General features: G+C 38.1%; 1 protein-coding gene across 3 annotated transcripts in view; it reads right to left on the minus strand.

Moving 5' to 3' along the window:
- The window catches only part of ATP8A1 (ATPase phospholipid transporting 8A1), a 218,155-nt gene that overhangs the window by 173,026 nt on the left and 25,877 nt on the right, over positions 1-19,252 (minus strand). For 2 of the 3 annotated variants that reach the window (XM_058546980.1, XM_058546979.1), the window contains exons 2-5: positions 14,783-14,897; positions 13,421-13,520; positions 12,132-12,230; positions 5,441-5,486 (exon numbers count right to left, since the gene is read on the minus strand). In XM_058546980.1, coding sequence (XP_058402963.1) covers positions 5,441-5,486; positions 12,132-12,230; positions 13,421-13,520; positions 14,783-14,897 — 360 coding nt within the window. Of the gene's footprint in view, positions 1-5,440; positions 5,487-12,131; positions 12,231-13,420; positions 13,521-14,782; positions 14,898-19,252 lie in introns of those variants that run through there. The other variant, XM_058546981.1, reaches the window with a different exon arrangement.

Genomic DNA, 19,252 nt, shown 5'->3' on the forward strand with positions numbered 1-19,252 from the left:
CCCCACAGCTCAGCTTACTGAAAGTCCACTCAGTCCTTCACGAGCCTGGCAAATGACATTTCTGAATCCCCACCTCTCTCATTTAGCCCTTATTAGTTTTTCTATCCTGTATTATAATATCAGTGGGCATCTTATCTTCTCTATCAGATTATAATTTCCTGCAGGGCAAGAATGAAGACTGGTTTCTTTCTGCATTTTTTGCACCGGGTATTACACAAGCTAGATGTTAAGACTTACTGAAGCGAAACAACAAATGTTCTGAGTCGCACCTGTTTTTCCTTTCTCACTTTATATCCCTGAATTTCCTCAGTGGGTTTGGCTCCTCGATGTACAATTTTTATTTGTAGGGCAAATGAAAGACAATCGGGGGTTGAATTTCCCCACAAATAAATGCCTCCTCTCCATCCAGATCTACCGTTGAACATATCCAACCAGTTCAATTATATGATCCTAAGATCTGTGGATTGAAAGATATTTACAATACTTACAATCTTATAGGTGTCTGAAATTATTTAGCCATATATGCACTCAATTTTTAAGCCCAATTTTTAAGATCATGGAAACAATACTTTCTAAGAACTGTTTATAGGTGAGTTGATGTCCACGTGGCAGAGTATATGTTCTGCCACTGAATGGATCAGATGTAGGGATACCTCCAGGAAGACAAAAAAACAGCACACTGGCTTTTTCAATAAGCCAGGAAAATGGTGTTATTTTAAGTCCCTTAGCATAATACCCAGGCTCCTTCATACAGCACTGGAATGAAACAAACCAGATGGATTCAGCCCTGTTAGTAGGTCATTTCAGGCTTAACAGCCTAAAATACATTCAACTCTCACCAACTCAACTCCTTTTTCACAAAGGACTTTAAAGATGAAACGGTTTCCAGTGGGAGATAAGCAACTATGTGCCCTGCAGGGAAGAGGCCTTGTTAGTGGCTATCGGCCACCGCCAACTCAATTCCCCTTCCGAAAAGGCTGACGTAGCTCTGGGGAAAGAAGATACCGGTGGATACAAGATCTATTATTTTTAGCTACGTGCCTTGTCTAAAAGAATTTCATGTTGTCCTTTCCTAAACTAAATTAAAACAGAGCAAAGTTGCTTTATTAAACAAAGACTCATTCTAATCTACTGCCTACCATATGATAAAACAAGGTATTAATCTAACTGTAGTAATGGTGACCCTCATTCAACTACAGCATCAAATCAGGTGATCAGTGGCTGCCAGATGTCACAGGTACCTCCATACATTCTCACCTGAAGAATATGTACACACTCCCCTTCAGGGAATATATCCAAACCTGGGATTTTAAAAAAGCAAATCTATTAGGAGGTATTTTTAATTTTCTCTAATATCTTTCTTCACCTGCCCCTGAACCCCATCCTTTCCCAGGCCTCCGTATTGTGATTTTATGTGAAACTGTCATTCCACTTGAAATACTGGCATGCTAGCCATAATAGCATTTCACAGTAAATGAAAGCATATTTTTACAATTTAAAAGAGAACCAGCTTAACCACCACAATAAATTCATATGAGGATTGGCTTCAATTTACATATATAATGATAATTACAAATTTATAATTTACAAATTCCTGCAGAGGTAAATTTGGCAAAACCACCCAGTTTAGGGAACATAACGAGAGACTGCCTCAGTGTGTGTGTAGACACACGGAGGAGGTTATGTGAAACATGGTGAGTTCAAATATTGGGGGGAGAAATCAGAGAAAATGAAGGTACATTTAGATGCAAGGAAAATGAGGGCATTCTGAATATGGCAGTGCTCTGGGGCTTTGGGTAATGGAAGTGATAAGTGAACAGAGTACTGTGTTCACAAGAGGCAAAGCAGAGTAAAATGATGATATAATGACTTTGACAGAGAAGGTCAAGGTGGCAAGACTTCCATCACTTTAATATTTTATCAATGTCTGCAAAACAGTCTGGAACACAGTGTTATGAAAATATTGCTTTTTATCTTGCTCACATCCCAGATAATGAATTTTCAGGAAGGCGCCTTTCATTTCTAGTCTCTTCCTCCTGCGTTATCTGTACTCACGTATCTATATGGAGAGTGGTTCATTCACCGCTCATTTGCTATGCACATATAGAGCACCTGCTAAGGACAGGCCCCTGGCTAGGAGCTATGGGGAACTCAAAGATGAGTAACAGGGCTTATCTGCCCTCCGCAGTGTTCCCATCTACACATAAACCATCACACAACAAAAATACGGGGGCAAAGAGAAGCAGTCACAATTCATTGGGAGGAGTGGACCACAAAACTCATCAAGGCTCGTTCTCCCTGAACTTCTGAGCATCAATTTACTCTGCCCTCCCTGGACTACTAGGTTCTCAGAGAACAATACACAAGTGTGCATTTGCCAGCTCACTGAACCGTCAACCTAACAACTTATATATCTGCAGGACAAGAAATGGCTTGTATTCGAAAGTGTTGAAGATAGCCTCAAAATGTAAAGTTTAGGAAGTCCTGAGTTAGGTCCAAAATCCATAATTTAATCCCTGATTGAGTTCATTAATTAGTGAAAATGAGGCATCAGAAAGGTACCAGTCTACATTTCAAATGGTTGAAAATGCTGTAAATTAAACTGTGGATTTATATTTCTGAAATCGCTAGGGAATGACAGAAAAAAGTCACTCTAGCGCCTCAGTGTAAAAGAAGGAGAGAAAATACACATTTCTCTAAGAATACAGAAGGATTAATATTTGAACCTAAGGGAAAGCTGTCCTCTTACGTATTACATGGTCTTGGCAAACATTTAGAAAATAAAAATTTAAGTTAAACACTTCAAATGTCTGTCAAAAATTAATTATCTCACAAAAATACCCCCCCTTTCCACTCCTACATCCATTCCTGCCTCCACTCAGGCAAGCAAATTGAATTTCATTCTTGTTTAATGATAACAGATGGCTTTTACATTAAGCAATCTGAGTTATCTGACAGCAAACAGTACCCTACTCCAACATTTCTGTTATCTCCTATCAACTGCAAAACCAAAAAAATGACCAATACTCAAACTAGGCACAGAAAAAGAGAGATACTCTTCTCTTAGAAAATAATTTAAAGTATCAAACTAAAAGACATAATTTCTTGGATATGGGATTTCCAAGTATTCTGATTTAAAATGGTTTTTATAACTGTTAAGCCCTAATTCTTTATTTTTCACATGAGTTTTATATGCTATAGAAGCCTTCCCTCCCACTTGTCTATTCTTCATTTTTAGCCATAGATTGTTAACAGGATTAACAATCCCGTTAATCCAGGATGAACTGTTGAACCAAGAAAGACTATTTCCTCTGAATAGTAGACCAAAGGAAGTATTTCTGGAAGTAGGTAAGTACCTGGAAAATCAGAGAACCCATCAGTACAAGGTGTGGTAACCTAAAATCATCAGCTATGACAGCTACTCTTAACCATACAATGCTGACTTCTTGGGCCAAGGCTTGAAAATAAATAACTTCTAGTCCCTGAAGATAGGAGCCTTCTGCTACAAGATACATTATGTATTAGAAAAATACATATTCTTGGTTCAAAAGCTGTTACTGAATATTCTGAGCAACGTGGCAACAAATGCAAAAACTGCATATTGCCAAAAATATCAGTACCTGAAACATCTGTGTTTTTTCCCTTTCAATTCCTATGGCTGACACTTCCCACCTAAACTCCTGGAGTAGCTTTGTCCCAGGATTCTAATAGCCCCCTACTCCATTTCATTCTGCTCTCCATCTTGAACCTGCATGTTCATCCTGTCTCTCTCTCTCTTTTGTTTTGGTGAGGAAGATTGGCCCTGAGCTAACATCTGTTGCCAATCTTCCTCTTTTTTTTTGCTTGAGGAGGACTGTCCTTGAGCTAACATCTATGCCAATCTTCCTCCATTTTGTATGTGGGACATGCCACAGCATGGCTTGATGAGCGGTGTGCAGGTCCGCGCCCGAGATCCAAACCAGCAAACCCCGGGGCTGCTGAAGCGGAGTGCCTGAACTTAACCACTATGCCACCGGGCCAGCCCCCATCCTGTCTCTTTTGGCTTGTAAACCTTCAACGGCTACTCAGTGTGCACAAGAAAAGTTGGAATCTCCTTCGCCTGGCATTCAAGGCCCTGTAAAATTTGACCCTGGCCTACTTTTTAATTATGTGTTTGCTTCCCTTTGATATGAATCTCCTTTCTTCAGCTGCACTCTCATAACGGTTCATCACAGCAATCCAACATCATCTTCATCTCTGTTCAGGATAACTTCTCTTCCTCCTTTCTCACTCAACCCACATGTAATGTCTTCCCCAGGTGCATTTGCTCATCCAAAGTTTTCCTAAAATTCAAGATCTAGCTCAAGTTACCCCACAATTTTCTCTCCTTCTTTTGAATCCATATAGCATTTGACATAGGAACCATTATTTGCCACAAAAATCTAGAGAGACATTGAGATCATGTAATCCAAACTCTTCATTTTCCATATAAGATCATTTCTTACCTTTGCTCTTATATGGTTCCCAACTTATATTTTTCATATGTCTCATAATAAATAATACAATCTCAGTAAATATTTTGTTAACTTATTAGGTGATACTTTAATAAATTTACCTTCCTCAAATGTATCAAAAATCAGCAGATAATTCCTTTGATGGAAGATGGTGAGAAGACAAGCAGAGCACTTTGACAGCATCCCATAAAAATCACAGCAGTATAAAAATACTGTTTTTAATTACTAGCTAATTTTGGCAGACATGACTGATCCTCATCACATGAGGGAACTTCAGAGAGAGATGAGATTCTCAGAAGAGGAGAGCTCAGGGATGGGATAAGATGTCTGTTTCACATGTTGCTGGGTATTTTTTAAAAATCTGAGCGCATAACGATCTATTTGTTTGTGTTGAAGGTCATTTTGTTTTTGGCTGTGTCAAAATGAGACCCACAACAAAAGAGTCATGCCAAAATGCCATACACTTTCCAGAAGCCGGCCTGGTTTTAATTTTATTTATTTCTGGAGCATATGTCACCTGCATGTACAGTATAACTCAAAGGGCTTCCAGTATGCCTTTTACTCAAGCAACACCACATCTGATTCTCTATAAACATTTTCTCGAGTAACATCTATAGATCACAAACAAAATGAATACATTTTTTTCGCATTTAACACCACCAAAACAACTGCAGATGTTATGGACAGTATAGTACTCGAGAGCACATTGTTATGAGGTACTTAAATACATTAAAAATTTTACCTTTCAAAAGTATTACCACTGTAAATCACTCTAATGTGAATTTAAGTGTCATGCTAACAAATACTACAAAGCAAGAATCTACCCTGGAACAAAAACTTAAGAGATACACAGTACTCTCAATTGAATTACATTTAATTGAAGTGATTTGTATATATTATTATGAGTATATTTCACAGATACGAGTAATAAAATGTGAAATTCCTACCTTGTGTCTGTTTCTTGTTCACTGCATTATCAGCTTTATGTCGTTTCTAAAGTTTAAAAGCAAAACAAAAACTGTGAAAAAGTGAATGAGATTAATAAAACTAAATAGCACCTATAACAAAAGAGATTTCTTTTAACTTTTGTTTTTCAAGGTTTTTATCCTTTCACACCCATAATCAATGTTATAAGAATGCCAGGGGTGGGGTGATGGGAGGAATCAGAAGGTACTCAGGAATTTTAAAACTGAAAGCAATCCACAGCATCTTTTATAGTATTCCTCTTCTGGGAGCCCAAGTGTGTGGTCCTCAGAAGGATTTTACATTATTATATAGGTAAGATTAAAACTGTAATGTATTAGAAAAGTTTGAGCTGAGAGGCTGATTTAGTCTTTTGCTTAAATAACTCACTTAAAAAAGACGATTACCGGGGCCGGCCCGGCGGCGCAAGCAGTTAAGTGCGTGCGCTCCGTTGTAGCGGCCCGGGGTTCGCCGGTTCAGATCCTGGGCGCGCACCGACGCACTGCTTGGCAAGCCATGCTGTGGTGGCGTCCCATATAAAGTGGAGGAAGATGGGCACGGATGTTAGCCCAGGGCCAGTCTTCCTCAGCAAAAAAAAGAGGAGGATTGGCAGATGTTAGCACAGGGCTGATCTCCTTACCAAAAAAAAAAAAAATGATGATTACCCAAGAGGATTATCTATAATAACTCCCACTTAATAATGATACTGAATATTTCAACTTCTTATGAAATTCATTACCTAATTAAGCTGAGTACACCCTCTATAATTTAATGATGTGCTGATGTCTGTCAATGACTAGAACCAAATACATCTACCATCTGCATAAAGCCTCTTCTATCTACTGCTCAACAGCTCCCCTCCCCCAAAATCACAAGCCACTAAATCACATGATCCTATTCTTGTTCCTCCCAAAATCACCAATAAAAATTAAATGGTAAACAGGTGAGTTAGTCTCAGTCTAGGTGGGTGTGTTTGAAGACTGACCTAAGCCAAGGTTTTATAGCAGTAAGAAAAAGAAACCGAAAGTCAGAGGAAAGGTGCGAGTTTGAGTGACCAGGGGAGACTCGCTCTTTTCTATGGTTCAACTAGAGGTTTTCCATGGCTTCTGTCTAAACTCACAGCATCGAGGATAAGACATCAGCCTCCAGTGACATTGGAGAAAAGTGTTGAGTGTAACTAACCCTGTGCTCAAAGAGTGTATTATATGAAGCCCAAGGTGAGATTTAGCTCACATATCTGACTATAAGGTGGGTTGGAACCAATATAAAACAAATGAGTTCCTAAGTTTTCCATTTGAGAAGACACACGGTTTTTAGAAGCACAGTGCACAGATGAAAACACTCTCCAAGAGAAAAGCCTGGAGTTGCAGATTTGTACTTCTCCAAGACACAGCAGGGCTCAGGAGGAGTGGCATAATAGCTGGCAGTGTGGATTCAGTTCATCCGAACAATCAGCCGCTGAACTGCACGAAATGCAAATAGAGCATTCAACATGCCTCTGTGGAAGGCTGGCTGAAAATGATTCTTGCCACATCCATATGCAGGAACACACTACAATTCTTTCTCAAAAGAAAATACTCGTTGATAGAAGTCAGTGAGTATTTTAAATAATAATGTAGACTTTTAATAGGAAAATGATTGCTTCTAAAAGTAAGCACATGATTTGCCAGCAAATATTCTTAAATGAATTTTTAAGTTCTGTTAAATTTGCAGCATCAGTAGAGAATACTTTATATTTGATAAAACTCTAAAATATTTACTTTTTTGTTTGTTAATAAAAATCTTAAGAAAAACAAAAAGTAACCCTAAATAAATTTTAGTCCAAAATAATGGTCCAAGGTAAAATCAGACATTCAAAGTAGGTGCAAATATTTCCAAAACAATGCACATTTATAACAGACTTTCAACTGAAGGAGACAAATAAAAGCTAATTAATGAAACATTCCACTTCAAACAGGAAATTTAATCTTAGTGAAACCTAAGGAGATCCTGAACATTCCTTTCCATCTACAGAGAATTCTTGTATAGGAGCATCTCTCTCCTCAATCTTCCCACCACAGAATAAATTAGGGTACTTGTCAAGAAACAACTGTGTTTAACATACATAAGGATCCACCCAGTTAGGCAGATTCTAATTCTATGACTACAAAAAGAAAGCATTTTTTCCTAAAGAGATAATTACTCCTTTTAAAACTAATAGTTCAGAAAAAATATAGTTATTCTGAGTTCAAATACCTCTACTGTCCTATAATCAGAATTCATTTACTATCACTGAAAGCTAGTGAATTATTTATTATCATCAATATTTAACTGGCAGTGCATCAATAAACTAGACTGCATATACAGTGCCATGAACTTTAGGACACTTAAGTATGCAATGCTGACCACTCCCTCCTTTTGAAAACTCCTCCTCCCTAGGCATTTCCTATCACATCATTGCCCAGGTGTTCCCCCTGCATCCTGGCTCCTTCTTCTTTGTCTCCTCGCTTGTTATTCAGTAATGGAATTCCTCAAGGCTTACTCCTTGGTGCTCTTCGCTTCTCACTCTATACCCTCTCTTCCTAGCCCAACTCTTTCATACCTGCAGTTTCAATTATAACCGATAAATAAATATGTACCAGCCAAGACTCTCATCTAAACTCCAGACAGTTACATCTAGTTGCCTCCTTGACATCTCCCTCTGGTAGCCTCAAAGACATCTCAAACTATGTCTAAAAGGCAATCTATGACTTGAACCCCCAAGACTTGGTCCTTGTCTCAGGCATGGAAATATACATCATCCACTTGCACAAGCTAAGAATTTGAGAGTCATGCTTACATCTTCTCTCACTCCCATCCATTTCTTCATTCAATAAATGTTTACTAAACGCTATGTGCCAGACCCTGTTACTATTGCTGAGGATACACAATGAACAAGAGACAAAACTTCTCGCTCTCATGGAGCTTACATTCTAGTGGTTGGAGATAGAATATGAACAAAAATAAGTAAGCTATGTAGCATGTCAGATGGTGTAAGTCTTGTCAATTTTACTCCTAAATATATATTGAATTCATTTTTCCATATTTCTTTATCTCTACAATACTACTTGGTCTAAAGTATCTTCATTTTTTGATACCAACTACTAGAATATTCTTCTAAGGAGTCTACACAAATGCTCTCTGTTTTCCTTCCAATCCATTGTCTATATTTTTGTCCAAAGGATCTTTGGATGATGACAATACAGTTAACATTTATTCATCACTTACTATACACTAGGTGCTGTTCCAAGGACTTCAGTGCATCATTTAATTCTCATAACAGCTGGTGTGGTTACTTTATTAATGTCTATCTCTTCTACTGGACTGTAAGCTCTATCATGGCTACTTTTACCTCTTAGCGTATTCCCAGTATTTGGTCTCTGAACACTGTAAACTTTAAAAAGCATTTGTTTTATAATGAATAAAGTTTATCAGTGTTTAAGTTAACAAGTGTATAGCAAAGAAGGTATGTTTTTAGTGGTGAATATTATCAACTGAACAGCCTTGACTCTTACTATAAGAATTGGCATTTGACAAGATGCAGCTTTAAAAAAAAAAAGAGTTCTCCATCAATTTTAGAGTAGTTTCATAGGAACTCATATTGTGTTAAGCCGTCCAAAGCATCAAGAATTAAAATGCACTAGAGTAGGTAAGTCTTAGGTATCTCACCTGAAGGTAATTCTTACTGTTTTATTTATTTATTTTTTTACAGGTTTTGTTTGTTTGTTTGTTTGTTTTTGCTGGGGAAGATTTGCTCTGAGCTAACATCTGTTGCCAATCTTCCTCTCCTCCTTTTTTTTCCCTGCTCAAAGCCCCAGTGCATAGTTGTATATTCTAGTTGTAAGTCCTTCTAGTTCTTTCATGTGAGCTGCCACCACAGCATGGCTACTTACAGACAAGTGATGTGGTTCTGCGCCCGGGAACTGAACCTGGGCAGCCAAAGCGGAGTGTGTGGAACTTTAACCACTAAGCCATCAGGGCTGGCTCTGTAAAATTTTTTAAAATGTTGTTTAATAGAATATAAAGGGAGATTGACTAGAACATAAGCTCTGTTTTATTCACTGATGTAAGAGTGACAGACATTACTAGTCTTCCCCAAGATCTAGTTCTCTATTTCCATGGACACTGAGATTAAACCACCCTTTTGTCACACCACCAGTTCTAATATTGAGCTGTGAGCAGATGTGATGTGCATCATTACTGGGCCAAAACATAGAAGAGAGACCTCCATTCTCTCTCTTCCTCTGCTCTGGTGACCACAAATATTCCACACAGCAGAGCCTTGATTCAGCTGCATCCCTGAGTTACTATACCAACAGTGGTGCTTCCTGCTGTTCCTTCCTCCCAGACAAAAACCTGCAGTGTCTTTGAGGATGTGAAAAATATACTTACGTTCAAGCCACGACATTTGGGATGTGATTATTATCATAGCAAAAGTTGAACACATCCTAATACATATCCTAATGGATGCCTGGAACCTAAGTACTGCTTCATATACTTTTGTTGAATGAATGAACAAATATATGTATTCATTATAACTACTGATAAAGATACTCTCTGTCCAACTATCTAAACTATTATTTGATTTTTTCCCTTTTCTAGGGAGTAATATTTCAAACTTTCTATCACCTTATACGTTGATATAAACTTCTTCTTAAATCATTCTTACAGACCATTTTTAGTCAATTTCTTACCACTGATTTTATTGAAAAATGACTTCAGATATTATTATTACCCCACAATACGATTATTACATCCTTCAGGAACTGCCTGATTAGCTGCTTTCTAATAGTACCCAATTATTCCATCATACCAATAAAAAAATTATTAGAAAAATGTTAGAAAAAAAATTCTTGGATATCATTTTATTTATCATGTATTTTCATAGAGAGGGCTACTAGAAACCATAGCTAGAGAGCTTATAGTTTTGCTAGGGAAAAGACATTTAAAAAAAGATAGGAGAAGTAGTTGAGAGCAGTGATCACAGGGCAAGACTCTGGAGCCAAAGTGCCTTGTTTGAATTCTGACAGCCACAGTTATTAGCTGTGTGACTGTGGGTGAGTTACTTTACCCCTCAGTGCTTTCCCTCTCTCACCTATAAAATGGAGATAATATCAATAATCCTTTAAAAGATTGTTATAAGATTTAGTAAACATAAAGGATGTGGAGCAAGTACATGGAACCCAGAAGCTCAATAAATGTTATTAATTTTATTGATGGTGACTTGTCACAATAATACAGAGGAAGAGAACTGGACAGAATAGGATTCTGATTCCATCGATGTCTTGGACAAGTTACATGACCTCTCTAAGCCTCAGCTTCCTTACCTTTAAAATGGGGTTAATATCAACTTTCAAAGTTACTGAAGGAACTAAATGAGAAAAAAAACTTGCAAAAACAATAGCATAATGTCTAGTAAATAACAGATGCTCAATGAAAATTAGGTTAAACAAAGAAAAGAAAAAGGAGCACATAAGGCCAAGAAAGAGACAAAACTGTAGTCAAGACCAATCCTTATGGAATGACAAATCCAAGCACAATTTAAAGGATGGTAAGTCTGTGTGGAGCAATACAGGTGAGAAGAGAGTCCTGTAAATGTTCAGCTAGTGGTCCCCACCAAGTACATCATTTCCAGTCAAGAGGACTATGATTCGCACACATGCACGCACACACGTACAACCTCTGTATGCTTAGACGCTTGGATGTTTTTGAGACTGATAATCTAAACAGTCAGTTGACCCATTTCTAATGGGTCTGCTGATGCCACGGCTCACGTGTTTTTAATGAGACCTCAGTCTGAATCTCTACAGAAATAATATTAATGTTTGTGCAACTTTAAATTGGAGCTTTCTAAAGAATATCTCAGCCTTTCCTCGCCTTACCATCTGACTTGCCTAAGGCTTGACAAAAGGTCATTTCAGACAGGCAAAGTATTTAAACAGCATAGAAAAAAAAATTGGCTTCCTCAACTAAGGTAGTTAAAAAAATGATAAAACAGAGGGGAAAAAAGCCTGAATTTATTTAGGGAACTTATTTTATAAAGGGGAAACTGACTTCTTTTCTCTACTACTACAGAATAATAAAAGTAGCAAATTTGCTGTTACTTTCTTTTAATAAATTAAGATGAAAGGAAACTTAGAGCAAATTTGCTGTTACTTTCTTCTAATAAATTAAGATGAAAGGAAACTTAGAACTACTAAAATAAGATGAAAAGGAATCAAAGGTATTTAGTAAGGTGAAAACTATGGTATACAAATTTAAAAATAAAAAAAACCAAAAAAACTCCTTTACATTTAGATAACTTGGAGGTTACTGTGTTTAACCTAATGTTCAAATTGAAAATTAAACATAACTGAAAATAACGTTCAAATACAGTTTTCTCTCCAACTAATTATTACATTCAAATTAATTTCTTTCATTAATAAACTACAAACTTAAGAGAACACTGTAAAAAGCATTCTGCAATATTAATCCTATAGAAATCAATAGGAATTAACTCCGGGGGGGGGGAGCATATTCTACATACACTTTTAAGTTGAATGGGCATTTTAAATGGCCTGTGATGAGAATTAAATAACTTCAAAAGAAACTAATATTTTTAAATACGTATATAAAAAATAAAAGTCTCTTTGATTATGAAAAAAATTAAATACTCACAATATCTTCTATTATCTCTTTGACAGCTGCCACAGCTAAAATAAATAGGAGAGGAACCAGTGTTGTGTAGCGACCTGTTGGTGACACATCAGGTATTTGCTATTTGAAGACAGAAAAAAAAAAAAAAGGGAAGAGACATCCAGTGAGAACTTGAAAGTTTATAATATATTTAAAAACAATGAAGTCTTAGTGCCTCCTAAAATGTGCCTCGCTGATTTTACTATCTTGGCCGACTAGTGCCGGGTGGGGCAATTTGCTTGTATCTAATAAGTAGCTGGAAGAGAATATGTGAATTAGCTTGATGGCAAGCAGTTGTCTGTAGGTCTGACACCTACAAAGGAGGACTGGTTAAATAACTCATAGTATATCCATATATATCATACAACCATTAACAACCATATTTTAAAAATACAATGAATCACGTGGGAAAATATTCACACATTATTATATGGCTAAAGCAGAATAAAATATATGTACTCTATGATCCCCTTTTGTAAACTAAATCAACAAACAATATTCGGGAGAAAAAGAAAAGACCAGAAGGATATACAACCAAATTTTAAGAGAGTAGTTGCCTGTGCATGGTACAATAATAAGAGTTTTAAACTTTTTTCTTGATGCTTTGTTGGGTTTTCTAATTCTTTTCACAATGAATGTATGCTACTTTTTGATAAAATGAAACATCTTTTTCCGATTACAACTAACTCAAATATAAAGAGAAACAAGATTTAAAATGGTAATTCTTTGATTCTAAGGTTCAGAATTGACAGCTTTCCTCTTACCAAAATAAGTTAATATTTTAAGAATAAGTCCCATCCCCCTTTACCACCCAAAATGAATAGTCCTTGCCACATAAAATCTACAAAATGTTTAAAATAAGCTGATAAAAATGAATCAAAAGGCTCGAAGAGGTACAGTCATGTGCCGTGTAATGACATTTCAGTCAATGACGGACCACATATACAATGGTGGTCCCATAAGATTAGTGCCACATAGCCTAGGTGTTTGGTAGGCTGTACCATCTAGGTTTGTGTAAGTACACTCTGTGATGTTTGCACAAGGATGAAATTGCCTCACAACGCATTTCTTAGAATGTATCCCCATTGTTAAGTGACCCACGACTAGTAGAATTCTGACACTGCTTTGTAGCAGGAGCTGGAAATGTCCACCCAAACCAGCTTACCTCTCTGCGTTTAGATGTTTCAGAAGATTGCTCACAGGCTTAACAAAAACATTTATTAATATCTGAACGATTGACTTTGAACCAAGGTTTTACGACATGACTTTACCTGAAGCAGTGCAATAAAGAGAAAAAATGAATTCGCAGCTCTTCTGAACTGTGAGTAGAGAAATCTTGGAAGGAATGTGATTATGTTGTATTTTGCAGTGCTAGAAAACAAAAATGAAAGTAACATAAAACTTAATTACTCCAAAATTAGCACTCATGTTTACAAAATAATACTATCACCATATAAAAAATTAGATGAACATTTGCTCTCTGTTTCAAATTTGGACAATATTGCAAATGGTTATTAACCTAAATGAAAAGGAGTCCAAGGAACTGGTTAAATAATAAGAGTTTAATTTTCTGCATAATATCTTTGTTCTCTTTGGCCAGTCATCCTGTTTACCATTACTAGGAGTAGCTTACAAAGAGCAACTTAAATAGTTAAGATAGTGTGTAATACGTTAATAGAAAATAAAATCTTGCACAAAAAATTCAGCAATTTGAGCAGGACGAGAAACTTTAAATATAGTTGCCTTCCCTGGATAACTTCAGAGAAATGGGGAGTTTTCTGGCACTCTGTTTGAATTTTCTTCATGGCCCCTTTAGGAACTTGGCTAGGACTCCACACTACACACACCAGACATGTCCACAATCAGTAAGATATCACCATTTAGGTCTTGGAAACATCCAATCTTCCTCTCATTAATTAAATAGAAAGGAGATTAAAGGGACACATGCCACATTCCCCAAACTGAGAAAAGTTACTCTAGAATTTGAAGTTTTAAATATTAATTTTAAACGGGCATTTCTCATATCTAGGAATTTTGCCACTGGAGAAACACTGGGCTAGCAGGAGAGTGTTCCCTTGGTTCCAGAGACCTCTTAGTGAACAGTGCTTGTAACAGCGATACTTTCTATATTATTGTTGGAATGAAAATGTAACAGTAAAGTAATTCTCATAGCCCTCCATTCCTCAACACCATACTAAATTTTGCAACTACCAAAAGTCAATAAAGACTATTTAACAAAAAGGAGTTCTCAGCAAAGAATTGCAAAGACCTCTTCTAAAATGTTAAAACTTGTTAACCAGTAACAATAATTCATCATTCTATTAACAGGTTCAAGACAAAGGTTAAGACAAAGGCATTTACCCAGGAGCAGCTTTCACTATTCAGACACTATATTTAGAACTGGTAGAATACGGCTGCTCATCCTTTCCGCTCCTTCCTGCTTCCAGAGTCTTATTAACATCTCCTTATTGGCTAGAAGATGGAGAAACAGCCAATTCACACTACCTCCAGTAAGCTCTCAAATGTTAACTGATGTAACTGAAAGCTCTTTACAAGCACTTCCATCTTGGCTAGGCAGGGGAGATGGCCTATCGGGTTCTGCTGGTCCCACAGCATTCTTTGGTAGTTCCTACCTGACATGGTTATTGCAAAATTTTGTCAGCTGAGGCTGGTTGATGAATATAGTCCGTTTTTCCTCCTGGTCAGCCAGTGAAGTCTTCTCGGAGACATCATCGGTCTTCTCATAACCTTAAAGAGAGAGAGTCTTCTTACTTGATAAGAAATGTTTCATTTCATTATCTAGACCAAAAACACATTTCATTACTATTCTAGAACCTAAAATCTGTTAAAAGCTACATGCTTCTGCCTTATTGGCGTCATTTCTTTTATAACAAAAAGGAAAATCCCACATCAAACATTTCTACTAAATTTAAAAGGTAGCGTTTAGTAGTCATGTAAAAACTGACCTATTTCAAAAACAGTAACATCAATTTTCAATTTTTACTCATCTTTTCCCCATAAATGTTCAACTTATTTCCTTCCATTACATAATAATATGTCCAAAAGCAACAAAATATTTAAAATGATTTACATTACAGTTTTAGACAAGACTAAGATGACAGAAGTAATTTAAAATAATATTTAAAAAATTTAGGGCTGGCCCCGTGGCTTAGCGGTTAAGTGCGTGCACTCCGCTGCTGGCGGCCCGGGTTCAGATCCTGGGCGGGCACCGACGCACTGCTTCTCCGGCCACGATGAGGCCGCGTCCCATACAGCAACTAGAAGGCTATGCAACTATGACATACAACTATCTACTGGGGCTTTGGGGGGGAAAAAAATAAAATAAATAAAAATTAAAAAAAAAAAAAAGAAAGAAACCGGCTTTTTAAAAAATAAAAAAATAAAAAATAAAAAAATAAAAAATAAAAAATTTAAGCATACACGTTTAATGTTTTTCTGTTTTTTCCTTTTTGGGTGACGACAGAAAAAGGATAAACATTAAGGTTTAAATAGGCAACCACCACAATTATCTAACTCACTATGATCATCTTAATGTTTCCACTAATTAGAATTTATGTTCACAATGAATTTTAAATTTCTTAAGATCATTTCAAATCATCTCACAATCATTGTAGCAATGCAACAGATTCAGGCAATTTCAACTGGGAACACTTTGTTACAATGTCGACACCACTTTTTAAAAATACATACAACTTCTGGAAGAACAGAGAAAACTTTAAACTACTTATTTTACCTTCTAGTGACAATTAAATGACACCGGATTAAATCAGTTATCCCTTATCCCTTTCCTAGAAAAGGTCACCAACAGTACTGTATCTCAAATTTCCATTTTTCTTCTTTTCTGCCTATCCACTGCCAACTCTTCCCATAAAACCTGGTGACATAGCGTCTCTTCTGAAGTATTCTAGGATGCCAAAGTCACTGAACCTTCTCTGTGCTGCCACACCCCTCTGCACCTCTCTTGTCCCCAGCAAAACACTTACCACAAAGTTTTGTTACTCTCTGCTTATTATGAGTCAGTGTTCCCCCATCAGAATGGGAGCTCTCTCGAGCCACAGACGGTGTGTTACTCATCTTTCTAACACCTGTACCAACAAACATCAGGTACTCAAACGTTTCCCGAATAAATACCAAACGACAAAGGAGTGGTTATTTGGCCGTCTTTTTGTGGGCAAAAAACTGCTCCTCCTCCCACTGATAAAGATACTAATGACAGCCACGTGCTGGTAACAAACTGTACAAGAAAAGCTTGCCTGTGGGGTTTTGTTGTTACATGAAGTCAGAAGATCATTAGGCTTTCTACAAAGGTGAGAATAGGGACTGGGGTGGGGGTGGGGGGATGAGAAACAGTGTAGTGTGTGCAGGGGAGTGCACACAGGGCAATACAGCTGACGCACAGGCAAAGGGCAAGGTAAAGACAGGTGAGATAGATACTGAGCGGAGAAAGCACACAGGCTGATCTTGGAGGACCTCGCATGCTTGTGAAGAAGTCTGGATCACATCCTCGCGTTGGCAGTGAGCCACAGAAAGCTTTCCAAGGAGACGCACAAGGTGAGAGTCACATTTCATACTTTTATTACACATTTTATACATTTATACATCGCTCAGGAGGTCACATGGCTCCAAATTAAGTACTGTCATATCTATTTCACAGTTTTAGACACATCAGCAGCTTTGCCCACAGTCACATGGTGAATAATTATCTTTCATTACACCATGTTTTAGATACAACACAAGCTTTTCTCCCTAGTTTTATATAATCAAAATTTCACATAGATTGCTATGACTGAATGTTTGTGTCTCCTCCAAAATTCCTATGTTGAAATCCTCTCCCGCAATGTGACCGCCTTAGGAGGTGAGGCTTTTGGGAGGTGATTAGGTCATAAGGGTAGAGCCCTTATGAAGCAATTAGAGCCCTTGTAAAAGAGACCCCTTCCCCTTCCACCATGTGAGGACACAGCAAGAAGATGGCCATCGGTAAACCAGGAAGCGAATCGTCACCATAAACCTAATCTGTCGGTGCCTTGATCTTGACTTCCCAGCCTCCAGAATTGTGAGAAATAAATTTCTGTTGTTGGGGCCGGCCTAGTGGTATAGTGGTTAAGTTCACATGCTCCAGCTTCAGCAGCCCAGGGTTTGGGGGTTCAAATCCCAGGCATGGATCTACACACCGCTCATCAAGCCATGCTGTGGTGGCATCCCATATACAAAATAGAGGAAGACTGGCACAGATGTTAGCTCAGGGCCAATCTTCCTCAAGCAAAAGGAGGAAGACTGGCAACAGATGTTAGCTCAGGGCCAATCTTCCTTACCAAAAAATAAAAATAAATTTCTGTTGTTCATAAGCTGCCCACTCTATGGTATTTTGTTATAGCAGCCCAAACAGATTAAGACATGGATTATCAAATAGAGGCATATCAATCTTAAAAATTCTTAAAAATCTTTTATTAGATTTTTCCTTCAGGGCAGCACAAAGATCATGGTGTACTGTTTCTGGCACCTCAACTGGACAGAGAGCCTCAGGAAAACCAGCTCTCTACTCTGCTCTGAACTGATGTCCTCAGGTTGTACTTACTTTATGTAGCTGGACTTTGGCCTGGGCCTTGGACGTTCTTAGCTGAGGAGTTAGGTGTCACTCCTCACCTGACATATCCATTTACATTGGGGTCTCAAATGCTGCCAGGTGGAGTTGGACATCACATCTCCCCCTCACATACTAATTTGTACCCAAATATTTCTACAGAACAAAGGACTCTCCTGAGACAAAGCGATTGGAAGCAACCCTTTCCCTTAAATGGGAATCGGAGTAATTAAAGCAATCCTAATGGACTAGTAGGGCTCCAACTAAGGTCTGATAATAAGGGACCTCTAGAGAAAAAACTCTAATGAGGGGGAAAGTCTAGACTGGTGTTCTCAAGAGTAAGGCCAGTGAAGGGAATGGATGGTTCTAGACACAGAATATTGCTGATGCCTTAAGCTTTCTTCCCTCAGGCACCATGGAAAAGCCTTGGAAAGATGGTGCGCGGGAAGCTAAGTCTATGGAGCAGAACCCGTGGGGCTCAGGCAGTGGGATGAGCAGCTGTGATACTGAAGGAGGGAGGGAGACCTGCACCGAGAGCAGGGAGTGAGGCACTCAGCCAATGGGAGCTGGTGGTCACCCCTGCTCTGTCTCCTCAGGGCTCCAGCGAGCTCAGCCACACAGGTTCCTCCATCAGCAGTGACAAAGAGACCCCACAAGTACCTGAGGGCCACTCCCAGGATAAGACCAGAGGTTGCAGATACCACCTTGTATATGCACCCGATTCCCTATTTACCTCTAGCAGGTGGCAGCAAGCTAGCAGTGAGCAGGCATAGCAACCTCAGAGATCCTCAGGAATATCTGAGTGAATGCACCTAACCCCAGAAGTCCTCACCAATACTCCATGAAGGCATCTGGGAAAAAGGGTGATAGTCTTACTAATTTGGAATGTGCGAGTTTGTAACTATTATAATTAGAATCCTCAATGAACTCTTACCTTACATTGCAAAAACAGGTAAGTTAGGTCTGGACATGTGGGTAACATATCAATCCAGACTCCCTCAGTGTAGAAGAGAAACACGGCTCTTCTACTGGAATTAATGAACCAATGCTTTGAGAGAGGTGGGTAGCAATTTTGATCTCCTACTTCTGGGTTAGAGGGGAAAACACATTCCCTACATTCAATTCAACAGCCACTCAATATACAGACAACCCTATTTTTATGCCTTTTTTTTTCTTTTTTAAATTTCCTCTGCAAATTGCCCCCTTCAACAGCTATGATGACTGCAAAAAGAGTTCCGTGTTCATATCTGGGCAATGCCTTCACTGAGATATTGATGCATAGTGGTGCAAAGGTAATCTAAGGGAGAATCCTCCTACCACTCTGCCCCAAAGAAGGTAAAACTTCAATGGCACAATTGCTATTCCTTCCCATATGTGGTCTATCCTTTGTTTTAAGGAGGGAAGCTATGTCCCTTAGGATTTGTTTAATAATTTAGAGGGCTTGTTCACACAAGTCATTAAAATTCATTAGCAGCTCTTAATCCACCTGTCTTGACTCCTA

Source organism: Diceros bicornis, chromosome 8 (assembly GCF_020826845.1).
Source record: "Diceros bicornis minor isolate mBicDic1 chromosome 8, mDicBic1.mat.cur, whole genome shotgun sequence".
NCBI lineage: Eukaryota > Metazoa > Chordata > Mammalia > Perissodactyla > Rhinocerotidae > Diceros > Diceros bicornis.